This window comes from Halichoerus grypus, chromosome 7 (genome assembly GCF_964656455.1).
Source record: "Halichoerus grypus chromosome 7, mHalGry1.hap1.1, whole genome shotgun sequence".
NCBI classification, from domain to species: domain Eukaryota; kingdom Metazoa; phylum Chordata; class Mammalia; order Carnivora; family Phocidae; genus Halichoerus; species Halichoerus grypus.
Window position 1 is genome coordinate 80,002,893 of NC_135718.1, and position 14,566 is coordinate 80,017,458.

General features: G+C 38.6%; 1 protein-coding gene across 2 annotated transcripts in view; it reads left to right on the top strand.

The window, feature by feature from the left end:
• Nucleotides 1-14,566, top strand: part of PRKG1 (protein kinase cGMP-dependent 1) — a 1,234,019-nt gene that overhangs the window by 1,125,351 nt on the left and 94,102 nt on the right. For both annotated transcript variants that reach the window (XM_036123403.2, XM_036123402.2), the window contains exon 9: nt 2,260-2,334. In XM_036123403.2, coding sequence (XP_035979296.1) covers nt 2,260-2,334 — 75 coding nt within the window. The remainder of the gene's footprint in view (nt 1-2,259; nt 2,335-14,566) is intronic.

Genomic DNA, 14,566 nt, shown 5'->3' on the forward strand with positions numbered 1-14,566 from the left:
TATCCTATCCTGCTTAAGACATATTTAGGTCAAATAGATATTAGGAGGAAGATTTTTTTTAACTATTTGAACTTAAAATGACTATGAGTGTTAAACATTTAAGATCCCAATCTGAATGTACTTGAAAAGTTGTTGTAGTGGGTGTTGTTCTTCAGTTTTACTACCTTATGCTCTTTGGTTCCTATCAATGCCTTTTCGCAAGATTCTGGATTTGGTTAGATTAAAAACATGTAAGTATTATGGGGGACAGGACGGGGGGGATAAGGAAACATGGATCATGGTCATGGATATACTACAGAATTGGAGTCATCCTGGACAAGTCACAGACTCTATGGGCTTAAATTTTATATTATCTGTGAAAACAGAAAATCAACCAGATAATATTTTTTCCCACAGTAAAATAAATACTTATTTCACTTTACAATGTAAACCCATCTCTACGTCATGATGGAGGCATTCTCTGGGAAGGTGGGGAATTTTGCCATTTAAAGAACAATGGCAAAAATCCTATTTGAACATTAATCTCTACTATGGGGATTATTTAATCATTTATTTTATCATTCTATTTTTTTTGAAAGTTGTATAAGGTCTGCCTGCCAACTGCAGGCTTCATTCATTTGATGTCCATGAACGCAATGCGCCACAGAAAACTTGACACTCTATTTGCTTGATTCCCTAGCCTCCCAACACTTCCTTCCGGTCCCTTTTTGTATTAGAAACACTTCGTGTTTTATCTCAGCATTCCAGTTACCCTGTCCCCCAGATGAGATCATTACCCAAGGGCCTAAGGTAATGGCTCTCCCACCTCCTTCCGGCTGGGCCCGCAAGCAAGTGTCAAGTTCTTCTTCATATATTTAAAACAAAAAAACAAACAACAACAACAACAACAACAAAAAAAAAACAGTGCACGTTATAGTGGTTAAGCAACATTTAACTTTACATCAACAGATACCCAATGTTTCAGGACTTGAAAACAGGCATATTTTGTTTAACACAATACACAAAGCCATTTTCATTCATTAAGATTATAGAGACTCAAAATTAAAATATAATGTAATTTCTTAAAGCACTTGACCATTCTCCATCCACATGCTGGACATTGCTAGGGATTTGATAGTTAGCGTCAAGGCATCGTGATTTGGATAGGAGCCGTGGTGTAGGCTTGATGGATATGAGGGAGAATGATGGCCTCCTTCCCTGTTGGCCTTCACACCACCAGGCTTATGACTTGAGGTCAGTTTCTTAACCTCTGGTGCCTCAGTACCCTCATCCATGTGGTGGAGGTAAGACTGACTCACAGGATTGCTGTACCTGTTGAAGTATTTGTTACTGCATGTAAAGCACATAGAACAGTGCCCAGCATATGGGCGCTGTGTAAGTGATGGCCCTGATTGTCACGTGAACACTCTGAATACAGACATTCCTCTCATTCCTCTGCTCAGTCTAGTTTAGTGGTTGCCAAGATGTAGTGCGCACAAGAGTTACTGTATCTGGTTGCATTCAGTAATTTTCAAGGGTAATTGTCGTGTCTGTGTGTATTCATTTTGTGCTGACCCTATAATATTTTATATTATAGGTATACAATAGATGAGACTTTATTATATAAAGTAGGTCTGAACACAGTCCTAGGTCCGTACTAGGATATTGAGTAGAGTGGTTTAAACAGTTGCATTACTCTTCCTAGTTGATGCTGAAGTCAGTTTCTTGATCCCTCCAAAATGAGTTGACTCCCCTATAATTGTCTTCTGTTCTTTTCCTATCTTCCGCATATGTATTTTGCCTTTGAAGATTAGTTTATAGTTTTGTTAAGTGACGATAGTGATGCTTGTCTTTTACAGTGTGTTGGAGAATTGGAATTAATATATGTTCATGATCATTAAAAGGATAGTGCATACAGGAGGCATTCCGTAATTGGTGGATCTTGTTGTTATTTCCCAGTAGAATTGACCCATTAACTTTGTGATGTATATCATTTTGTGTGTCACAGACTTTATTCCATCCGTTCTTTGAATATCTGCTTTTTCCAGATACAGTTCTAGGTGTTGGGAACTATAGAGGTGAACAAGATGGGAGAGGTCCCTGCTCTCAGAGTTTATATCATTATCTGATGTGTTTCTTACTAATGTATCTACATTGAATGTTTGAATTCATTTTTTTTTTTTTAGTTCCTTTTAGATAGTTTCAATGTACTATTGACTAGGTTGTTATTGCAACAACTCGGTAGAGGATTTACCCTGATGACTGTGTTTTTCCCCACAGCTCTTTCAAGCATTTGATTGGAGGACTGGATGATGTTTCCAATAAAGCATATGAGGATGCAGAAGCTAAAGCAAAGTAAGTGACATTTTTTTTTTTTTTCCTTTGGCCTTAGTCTTGATTTAAAGAAAATGATTTTGAAGAAAAACAAGATTAAATATTTTATTGAACTTAAAAAGCCCAACATTCTGACAGGAAGAAACTAATTCCTTAAGAAGGGAAAAAAAAAGAAAAACAAATTTCGAGGTAATGATTAAATACTATGCTTACTTAGTATGTATCTTCTTAAACACGAAATCATAATTTTGGGAAGAAGATCATCTCAACAAGGGAAAATGGTAAATTTAAAATCCAATATAAATAATTGAATCCAAACACATTATTTCTCCCATTGAAAGTACTTCTGAATGAATGGTGGTTGTTGTGTTCAATAGTTGTTTGTGAAATTGTACGGAAAGTGATAAGGCTGGAAACATTTTCTGGTGCAAATACATTGTTGATTTACATTGAGCTGGTGTGGTACAAAGATATCAGAATGATGTGAGATAGTATGTATCCCATGAAGTATCATTTTTGTATAACAAAATACAATTTGATCCACTAATAATACTTACTTTAAAACAAAGCTTTCATCTTTTTGACAAAGATTAGAAATTATTTGAGATTGGCTTTTGCTGAAAAAAATTCTAGGTTATTTTTAAAAAATTGTAATCTTTAGAATCCTGCCTTTTTTCCAACGAGCGAATTTAAGGAAAAGCAATTCAGTGTTGATATCACACAGGACACCTGAAGGATTAAACTGACAAAAATTTATCAGTACCTAGATAGCTCAGGGACAGAATTTGGTTGGTTTTGTAGTAACCTCAAAAGCAAATAATAATAATAATAAAAGTGCTTTTGTCTTGAGACTCTAGGAAGATTAAAAATTTGGTCTAGCACTTAAAAAGTACCACAGTTAATTTCGGCTTATAAAATTCTACTATTTTAAAGCAGTCTAAATATATTCACAATTTCTTTTCTATATATTTGCTTTCGTTCCCTCTGCTATTTGGAGGGACACAGACGTATGTCCTGAGGTCAGACGGTAGCAGAGCCTTTGCAGAGATTTGCCTAGACAATTGCATGAGCCAGTTTTAACACCAAACTCCACACAATGATGGGGATTGCCAGTACTGTGGATGATAGATATTGATTTTCTGGTTTTCTACAATAGATTAAAATACACATTAATGCTAAGTTTAGACTTTAGTTTCTGGTATTTGCACTAATCCTACTGAGATGGGAGAGGGGACCATTTAAAATCCTTACCAGTTTTAAAAATTATAAAACTCCCTTTGTTATTATTGGACTTTATCCCTAGAGGAACATATGCTGTATAAAAACTCATAATTTATGTTAGCATGTTTTTTCTTAGGTGTATATATACAGTTAAGATTGTCTTGGGTCATTTCATATACATATAGATATCACATTATATACATTTTGTATATATAACTGGTGGTAATATTCAAAATTCATCTAAAATCTACATGAGCAACCATCTAAATACTTCTTCAGTTACTAGAAAAAGTCAGAGGTCTTTTAAGCTAAAGCATTCTTTGGTCTGTTTCTGCTTCCTGCTAAATTTTAGATTCATATAATGAAAGTTTCTGTATAACTCCTATCTGCCCAAAGTTGAGTCCAGTCACAGGCTTAAAGGTGGGGCGGTGATGGGAAAGCGACTTGAATCAGCCGTCTCCTTCTTGGTGTCCCACTGGCTTTATAAAGAGAGCTGTGTGTGCATCTCATGAATTCTGGGCATTTGTGGGCTCACTTGCTCATGCCTCAACCAAAAGTAACAAGGAAAATAAATACGCTGAGGTTGAGATCAGACAATTACAAGATAGGAAGGGTGAGGATACTTCTCACTGGAAGAGAATCGGTATGAAAAATACGATCCTGGACACGGGGTAGGAACCTTGGGTTCTGTTTCTGCCTCTGTCATTTCCAGCCAAGTGATCTGGGTCATGAGTTAACACTGCCTCTCAGTGTCCTTATCTTACCTTTAATAGGGTATTTCTGTGATGTAATTGTTGGCAGTATGTAGAAATACTGTGTAAATTATAAAGGACTGTAAATGATATTGTTGGTAGAAGTAATCACTGGAAGTATATCCTAGTGCATTTGATAAATTGCTTGATTCATAGATAATGACTGCATATCGATTATGTAAAACTTCCTGGGCAGAAAGTATTTACTCTGATGTACACAAACTACTCTCACTTTGGCAGCATATCCTAAAATTTAACCTAGCCTGGAAAATATCCATAAATACCATTTTTGTAAAAATGGTAACATTTACTTAAAAGAAAGTTCAGGGGTTCCTGGGTGACTCAAATGAGTCCATTCATGTGTTTTAATCTATAGCCGCTTGACCTGAATATAGACTTAAAGACCCTGCACTGAGTTTCTGTAAAAGTCAGCTCAGGTCATGATCTTAGGGTCATGAGTTCAAGCCCAGTCTTGAGCTCCATGTTGTGCATGGAGCCTACTTTAAAAAAAAAAAAAGTTCAGTTATGATTAAAGAGGAAAGAAGGGCAATAAAATGACTACTTCCATCTAAGTGGCTTAGAATATTGTGAGTTGAGCCAAAATTTGATAGACTAGAACTTAGTTATTATGTATATACATGGATATAAGTTAACTAGGAGAGATTAGTTTAAACTTTTCTAGTTCAATTAATACTAAATCCAAATGAATGCATAACCCATGTTCCTTAATATTGATTATTACTTAGACAAAGGGAATACCTTGATAAAAAAATGTCTAAAACCACTGATCCAAATTCTAGACAAATTGATAAATGTAACCTTTATTCCTCAAAATAGCCAACTACATACATATATCCTGGCAAAGGTCTTTGTTACACCCTTTATACTGTTTGCAAAAACATAAAAAATAATATCTGAAGATTTCTGAAGTTGAAAGTATCATTTTAATTAGGTGTCCTATCACTCAGAGGTAAACTCTGAATTATTCCCCAGGCAAAGCTTTGTAGTTGAACTAACAAGTTTAAATGTCTATTTGTGTTAACACTGTTGTCTCTTTATTAGATTTCTTCCCCTTAAGTACATTGTGCCTTCATCTTTGTATTTAAGGAGCTTCTAAGGTTTGCCATTTCAGGGCCTATGGACATGCTCTAACTGGTCGAAATTCCCTGGATAATTCTTATAAGGCCTCTACATCTCTATATAGATCACTAAATCTGTACCATTTAGAACTGAGGTGTTGATTGGCTCCATCGTGTAAGCATTATTTTTTAAGATCTCCTTGATTTTGCGGAATCCCCTAAAGATGAGATTGGTATTACTTAAAGCCCCACTAAAAGGATCATGTTATTTCTCCACATGAAATTATTGTTGGTGTTGTCTCACCGACAACACCTATTGGGTAAAAAGAGAAAAAAAGTAGGCCTGACTGCAAACATCAGTCAACGGTTAGAAGTTCAGTTGTAAGAAACTCAGCTAGTAGCATAATCAGGCCTCAGTGGCAGGATGGTCTGCAAAAGGTAGTGAGCGTCGCTTGCACTCGGTGAGGGGGCTGGTCCAGGAGATAGCTGGAGAGATATGTCCCAGGGAGGTGGTTCTCAGATCTCCTCTGCGCTGGTATGTGCCTTCCACCTGCCTCAAAACATCTATTTCCTACAAAGAAAATTATTCTTGACGGAAACTTTACCTTTATGGCATGTTTAAGCTCCTCTTGATTGCTGCTAATTATCCACTAAGGGCGAGTGGGAGAGGGAGAAGCAGGCTTCCTGCTGAGCAGGGAGCCCGATGCGGGGCTCGATCCCAGGACTCTGGGATCATGACCTGAGCCGAAGGCAGATGCTTAACGACTGAGTCACCCAGGTGCCCCAAAACCTGTCTTATAATACTAAGCATTTTGCAATTCTGACAGCTCTAGGAATATAGATTCATAAGTGCATTTATTTATGGTCTAAATTGATGATTCTCAACATTGTTTTTCACAAGGAACTCTTTCTCATGCAAAATTTACATAAACCTGCAAATGAGTCCAATCATATATTTTAATCTATGACATCACTTGATCTGAATATAGATTTAAAGACCCTGCACTCTCTGGCCGCCCCCGCCCCCCCCGTCATAGAAGCATTAACCACGTTCATTCACTTTGACTCATGCACTGATTTAGCCAACAAATATTCTCTGTGTTCCTACAAAATGCTACATATAAAGCAGTGAATAAAATAGACATATGTCTTGCCTTCTTGGTGCATATGGGGAGAGAGACACACATTACTGATTCCCTGAGGAAATGACATTTTATCAAGATTTGAGCTGAATTGTAAAGAATTAGCTGGTACTGGCTAGGCAAGAATTAGTTGGTATTGGGGCGCCTGGGTGGCTCAGTTGGTTAAGCGACTGCCTTCGGCTCAGGTCATGGTCCTGGAGTCCTGGGATTGAGTCCCACATCAGGCTCCCTGCTCAGCAGGGAGTCTGCTTCTCCCTCTGACCCTCCTCCCTCTCATGCTCTCTGTCTCTCATTCTCTCTCTCTCAAATAAATAAATAAAATCTTTAAAAAACAAACAAACAAAAAACTTCATAAAAAAAAAAGAATTAGTTGGTATTAGCTGGGCAAGGAAGTACAGAGAGCATTGTAGCCGGGGAAATAGCATTTGCAAAGCCCCCTGGGTAGGAAACAAGACTGCCTCTTCAAGGAACCAAAATACCAACAAGGCTGGGACCTAGAATGCAAATGTCAGAGATTAGATGTTAAAGAATTAGGAAAATCACTTCAGGCTTGTCAGTTACCAAAAGAGATCAGTTGGTTTACATTGTAATTGAGCACCCTTTCCTCCGCATTTGGAGGAGTACAGAGTGAAAGCAGAGAGAAGCAACAGAGTATTTTCCAGGGGAAAGCTGATGGTAGACAGAGCTAGAATGAGAGCAGTAAGAATAAAGAAAGGCAGTTGAGAGATAGGCAGCAAAGCCAGTAGGTCTCCTGAAGGAAATAGATGTTGGTGACGAAGGGGAGCATGGATGAGGATGATGCAAGGATTTGGGGTCTGGAAATCAGAGGGAGGCAATGTCATTCGATCACTAAAATAGAATATGGTTGCCAGGTTTGAAGAGCAGGGTGACCTCGAATTGATTTCTGCTCAGGTTATATACAGAGAACCCTTGAGAATAGTTGGGCAGGTCTGGAGCTCAGAGAAGAGGTTGGTATTCATTTGAGAATATGAGTATTTATGTGGTAGGTGGAATTAAAGATGTGGATGAGATAGAAAGTAAAGAATTAGAGTAGAATATCCTGGCACTGAAGGTTTGTTCTTGAGGAACTAGCATTTAAAACTCCGTGAAAGGAGAAGGACCAACCGCGATGGAGAGAGTTTAAAAGTCTAGGCAAGTGGGTCTCAGGTCCTTTTAACCATCATAGACAAAAGCAGATTTTGTGATGTGATTTCTTACTTAAAAAGGTTTTGCTTGGGACGCCTGGGTGGCTCAGTTGATTAAGCGGCTGCCTTCGGCTCGGGTCATGATGCCAGGGTCCTAGGATCGAGTCCCACATTGGGCTCCTTGCTCAGCGGGGAGCCTGCTTCTCCCTCTCTCTCCCTCTGCTGTGCTCTCTCTGTCAAATAAATAAAATCTTTAAAAAAAAAAAAAAGGTTTTGCTTTTCTTCCCAAATGCCCCGGGGTTGTCTAGTGTCTAGCAAACATGAGATTTTAAATGCATAATCAAATACACATGAGTTTGCTCTTTGGAACACCCTGACTTTGAAAATTTGCTGTTTCTTACAAGGGTTTCTCTGCCAGGCATTTTAGGGTAAAGATCTTAGTATTCCCACAATCTTATCAACAATTTACTTAAACTAACGTGGGCTTGATCTAAGCACTTCTCAGGGAAATGAGCCTGGAAAATTGTTTTTCCCCCTATGGAAAGAATTCAAGTGAGCAATATGCCAATTAAATGGAAAGAACAGCAAATGGCTTTCTGAAATAGCCCTCACACCAGAATTAGAACTTGCTGACCACTTCCAGGGTTGAGTAGACAGAAGACAGTCCTGTTCTCTGGGCAATAAAAATTGTTTTCCGTTTTACTGCAGGGTGAAAGCATAGGAGACTGAAATTTTCAGTGGTTGGCCCCTAAGCCTAATAAGCTGGCTTTCCTCTGTGCGAGAGCCATTTGGTTTCCAACCCCAGCACATGCAGTCGGGCTGGGAGGAGGTATGGGACCGTTGCTAGGGCCACTGGTGCTCAAAGATGAAAGCTTCATGTGAGTGGTAACTATAGAGCATCAAAGTCGCCTCTTGCAACTGCAGTCATACTGATTGAGTAGCTCTTTTTAAAAAAAAAATGATTTTCAGGATAAAAGTACTTGGCCTTGGGTAGGAGTATTTTTTTTTTTCTGTTTCATTAAAAATTTTAAAACTCTCAAAGGCCATTTGTTAATTTCTCCTCTGTAGCGTTACTCTTTAAGACTCCCTAGGTAGCAAGACTTTATAAAGGTGAATCCCAGAATGTCCTTGCATGCAACCTTTTGTAATTGACAAGAGCAGAGGTCTAGAGATAATTGAAAATTCTAGCACTGCTGACTTGCTTGGTGCATGCCGACAAACCATCTGATTCTTGGCTGTTTTCTTGTTCCAAAAAGGAAGGATGTTTCCTTTATACCATTGCCATATTAGACAACAGCAGTTGGAAATTACTTGAAAAACTGGGGCGCCTGGGTTTAAGCATCTGCCTTCAGCTCAGGTCATGATCTCAGGGTTCTGGGATCGAGCCCTGCATCAGGCTCCCTGCTCAGCAAGGACGGGGTCTGCTTCTCTCTCTCTGCCATTCCCCCTGCTTGTGCACTCTCTCTCTTCCTCTCTCTCTCTTTCTGCCAAATAAATAAATATTGAAAAAAGTTTTAAAAGGAGAAATCACTTCCAAAACTTCAAGAGCTCTGTAAATCGTAAGGATAATTTGGTCCCATGTGGCAATGAGGTCAGTGTTTCCAGAGCCCGAGACAGAAAAGGGAACCACCCAGTGCGTGCGTCCCTTCGATATGCTGGCGTCCTAGAGCCTGTTTGTGATACAGTCCTTTTTAAAAAGCAAAATATAGTCATACCTAGTATATCCCTTCTGTTCTCAGCAGTTTCGACTGAAAAATAGTAATCTTTGACTAAAATACCTTTTTCAATGCAGGCAGTTTCTCTCCCTGTTGTGAAGACAGCCTAGGGCATGATTCTAATGCTGTTTTACATATGAGGTTGAGCCATTCTCAGGAGCAAACCTTTGAACCCAGGGAGATCCAGGCTGATACTCAGTGCTGAAAGAGGTCCCTCGTGAGGCCACGTGCATAGAGCAAGAAGCTATGGAGCTGGGAGCGATGGGCTTTAGTCACAGCATGATGCAAACTTCTCTGTCTCCGTGTGACCTTGAGCAATAGGTCTAGCACCTAGCACTAGCTTCTCTGGACCCGTTTTTTCCTAATCTGTAAAAATAATCCTCTTAAATCCTTCCTAGTGTAGATGCTTAGAATGTGGAAGTTAACAAGCCATACTTTCAGAAGCATAACCCCCTTTTACGTAAACAATATTTTCACGTGCTCTGTGTTCTAAATTTATAATGAAGACATCTTTGTGGTTGTCAGCAGAAGACAGACTCTTAAAGATCACAGAACCATTTGTGGGTGTGTATTTTAACAAAAGTCACCAAGCTACAATTTCTTTCCCCTTCGAATCTGAGAGTATTGCTGTTAGCGCTTACTTTATTCAAAATATTTAAATCAAAATGTATGCAGTTTTGCTTGAAGTACGTTTTGATAACTCATAGTAGTTAAATAAATTAGCTTCTAGAAACAAAGCAGTTTTCATTTTCATCATTATACATACAATTTTCTCTTGCCAATGTGACATTTAGATATGATAATATGCCAGCCTATCTTTCAATAAAATGCCATTTGAAAATTACAGAGTACCTTGGAAACTGGAAATGTTAGACCAGTACTTCTCCCAGGAATCCCTGTAGAAAGAAAGGATTTTTAAATAATGAATTAAAATGGTGGCGTAAATTGTTTTCATACAATGAACACAGCACACCATGTTAATTTATGTCTCTAAATTGTTATTTGAGGAAGATGAGATAGCATAGAAATGAAGTATGGCTACTGCTCAAAACCAGTTGTGTGTATGTGTGTAAATTGCAAACATTAGTCAACTCTATAAACTGTTTTAATTACTTCAGGCCCCCAGCTTATGCTCTACTTTACCCGATATGTGGGGATATAAAACAAAAGCTGTTACTCTCATATTCAGAAACTGTTCAGACATTTTAGGCAACTCAGATTCCTGTTGAACATACTGAATAATAATGATCCTAATATCCTTGAAAAGGGGAGAAAGCAGGTTCCTAAAATGATGAATTTAAGAGCACTTTCAGTTCAAAGACTTGGAAAGTATGACTCATTAGGCATACAAGTAATTCCTCATTAGTTTTCCCAAGTTTTTTGTTGTTGTTGTTAACTGATGCTGATTTTTTTAAGCGCCATGTGCTTATTATGGTAGTAAAATTGGCTTATCAAAATGTCACAATTAAGTAATACATCCATTTTACTGAAAACAATTTTGTCCAAGGATCTGTCCTCTCAAATCAAGATCCCTTGCTCACCATGCTACTCAGCAGATTAATTTTGCACAGTCCTCTGGATGGAACTCCTGGTTTTTCTTCTCGAGCCTCTTTATTATATTAGTTGAGCAATTAAATTAATGATGAAGAATATTCTTTAGTTGATATTAACAATTCTTCTTTTCAAATGGGCTCCAAAGGGTTGACTTGAGAAAGAAAAGGCCATTGAAGAGATGGCAACTTTATCAACAGACAAAATATAGATGGTGCTTTTTTGAGTGAGGACACAAACTAGGAGAGTAGATGAGCCCCTACCTTTGGAGAGCTGTTGACGTGCACATTGATTAATATTCCCTTCCGCACTGAAGCAGGTGATCAGAACACCAGCTTCATAGGCCAGTGTCTATACGGGAGCGAGTAGGGAGTGCAAGGAATCCGGAGTGTAAGAGGAATGGTTCATCACTTACCAAAATGTGATTTCCCGAGCTCATTTTTTAAAAAGCCAAAGATACAATAATTGCATTTTACAGGGTATGATTTTCCTAGCTCATATTTTCAACTGTTGCTTGCATTCATGAGCCACACTAAGAAACCATAAAAGTCAGGTAGGAATACTTCTCCCTCCAAAAAGTTCAACACGCTCCAATTAAATAGATAATGTCCCAAAACAGAAACATCTTATTCCTTAGTATGACTAAAAGCAAGGCACAGTATCTGTTTTAACCAATTTCCTTTATCTACATTAATATTTAAATGCATCTATAATAGTATACTTTGTCAGTGTTTTCCTTTTTACTGATGTTCTTCAAGTAAATAAAAATGAAATAGTTAATAAGAAATTAATTTTATTAGATTGAGCCATATGAAACTGCCAATAGTTGACTGTTTTTAACGATCTCATATGGTTCAACTTATGATTTCAGAAATAATTTCTGACGCCATGCTTAGTACAGAGTACTGAAGAATTAGCCTGTTACCGTCGCTATCATGCTACAGTATTTAATCGATACATTCAGAATTTCCTTCTAGATGTGTCAGTGTTCAACTGTAGTCACCACTTTTAAATTTTAATAGTTTCATAAATATTCTGCCTAAATCCATTTATTCCAAAGCTTATTGCATGAGCCTCAGCCTTTTGCTATTTTTGCAACCTTAAAAATATTACACAACTATGCATATAAGCCATTTTTCAACCTCAGCACTGCTGACATTTGGGGCTGGATAATTCTTGGTTGTGGTGGCTGCCTTGGGCATCCTAGAATGCTCAGTAGCATCCCTGGTCTCTCCCCACTTCTGAGCTCTTTACTCACAACCCTTCCCGTGCCAAATGAGTGTGGTTTTCCACACCGACAACCAGTCCTCCCACTCTCTGGATTCCAGCTGAATGTCCCACAGTTCCAGTCAGTTCTGACACTTGCTACTGGGAGTCAGCGTGGACCCCACAGGTTAAGTGCTCAATCCCACAAGACTGCCCCCACTTCACACACCTGCCGGTCCCTGAGGTTGTCACCTATGCCTCTGACCAACTGGTTATAATTCAAGGGTTCCCATGACCCCTTCTTCAGTTTCTATAATTTGCTAGAATGGCTCACAGAACTCGGGAAAACAGTTTACCTACCATTACCGGTTCATGGTAATGGAACAGCCAAATTGAAGCCTGGTATGGGTGGGTGGGCACAGAACTTCCACACCCTCTCCGAGCACATCATCCTCCCAGCACCTGATGTTAGTCACCAATCCCAGAGCTCTCCTCACCCCATTGTTTAGGAGTTTTAATGGAGACTTTATTATATAGGCAGAATTAATCAATTCATTGGCCATTGGTGATTGAGGTCAACCTCCAGTCCTTCAGCCCTCTCCAGTTGGGGGATGGGGCTGAAGGTTCTGACCCGCTCCTCTTGCCTTCTCTTTCTCGTGAGCCCCCACCCTGAAGCCATCCAGAGACCCCAGCCACCAGTCATCTCATCAGCATGCCAAAGACATTGTTATCACTCTAGAGAGTCCTGGGGTCTTAGCGGCTCTGTGCCAATAACCGAGGACAAACACCAAATAAATATTTCCCATTTCATCACACCGCCAGAAGCCAATAGCATGTCCTCCACCCACCCCTCAAGTCATGAAGATCAAAAACGTCTTTAGAAATTGCCAAATATTTGCTGGGGGAAAGGGGAAAAGACAAAATCGCCCCTGGTTGAGAACCATTGATATAAATAGAAGACAAATAAATGCAAAATTATTGGGAGGGGCACTGAAATTATATTCATGTCAGTACAGACTTTTATCAAATTGTGAAAATGAGCCTGACTTCCCTATAGTTTTACTTCCAGGAGAAAAATGTAGGGACAACAAAAGTATCACAATTGCCATCAGACTAGATTTTTGCTGCAGAACAGCAGGGTTTGAAAAACTGTGATTAATTCAAATGCTAGAACACAACCAAATTATACAAAAATAAATTATCCACATTCAATTAAGATTCCTAGGTTTCTCCCTAATACTCAAGATTTTAAAAAATATACTCCTTCAAAGAAGCAGAATTGTAAGCGTTATGGGACAATTAATTCACCGAGAAAATCTGGCTCACCAGGATGCTAAAACTTTGTTATTAGATGTTTTGTTGTTGTAAGATGTTAGAATTTTTTTTTTTTTTTTTTTTGTCTTGAGATGTTAGTTACGGGGTTTTTGAAAGCTGGAAAACACTGTCTCAGTTTGTTCTGTACGTTGTTGGTTGACATTTTTCACATCAGAGTCTAAGCCACTAAAATAGACCCAAATGTAATTACTTTGTGTACAAGACAACGAATGTTCTTTCTATTCATACAACCCCTTGGGTTATAAAGCAAAACATGGTATTGCACTAAGATAGAAAACACAAAAACAGGTTTTAGGTACAACACTTGTCTATAACAGAAGACCAGTATTACATAGGTAATATGACATGAGCATATATCGTTAAACTCAATAGACTACCAAAGAGGAGAAATGTGCTGTGGGCAAGGAAGGGGGTGCTCTGGAGGACCAGAAGTCACACATCTAATAGTCTCTCCATGTCGCACCATTTTTATATTTCAAGTCCTGTCGACATGGTTTCATTAACTTTTAGAAATAAAGGGCATGATGTTCTTTAATTTCCACTTTCGTGGCAATCACAAGCAATGATCCTGCCAACACAGTGCTGTGTGGTCCACCTGCTGCCTAGTGACATGGCGACTAGTCCCCAAGTGCTCCAAGGAGCCAAACACCCCTGAGTGATGATCAAGGAGAGACCCCAGAACAATTAGAGAGCCTGCCATGTCAGTCCCCCAGGTGTTATCTGTGCATCCTTATGTAGCAAGTGGACATTTGAAATGCAGAGAATGTTGGAATTTCTGTGCCAGAGAAGAAAGTCAGCAAAGGACTAGGAATACAGATGATCTGGGATTGTTTAAAAAAACAAAAACAAAAAACACCCAGAGGTGAATAATAATTAAAATAGTAGTCTTCTGGAATTGTTATAAAAGAATAAACCATTAAAGTGCTTTTCAAACTCTGGGTTAACAAACCCCTCAGGGGTCTTGAAGTTCATGTAGCTAATCATGACCAGCATTTATTATTCCATGTATGTAGTTGTATTGAGTTTTTCCATTATATTTATCTATATATGTGATACATATTTTTTTCGCATATATATAATGGGTGTAAAGGATGGGTTTAACAAAGT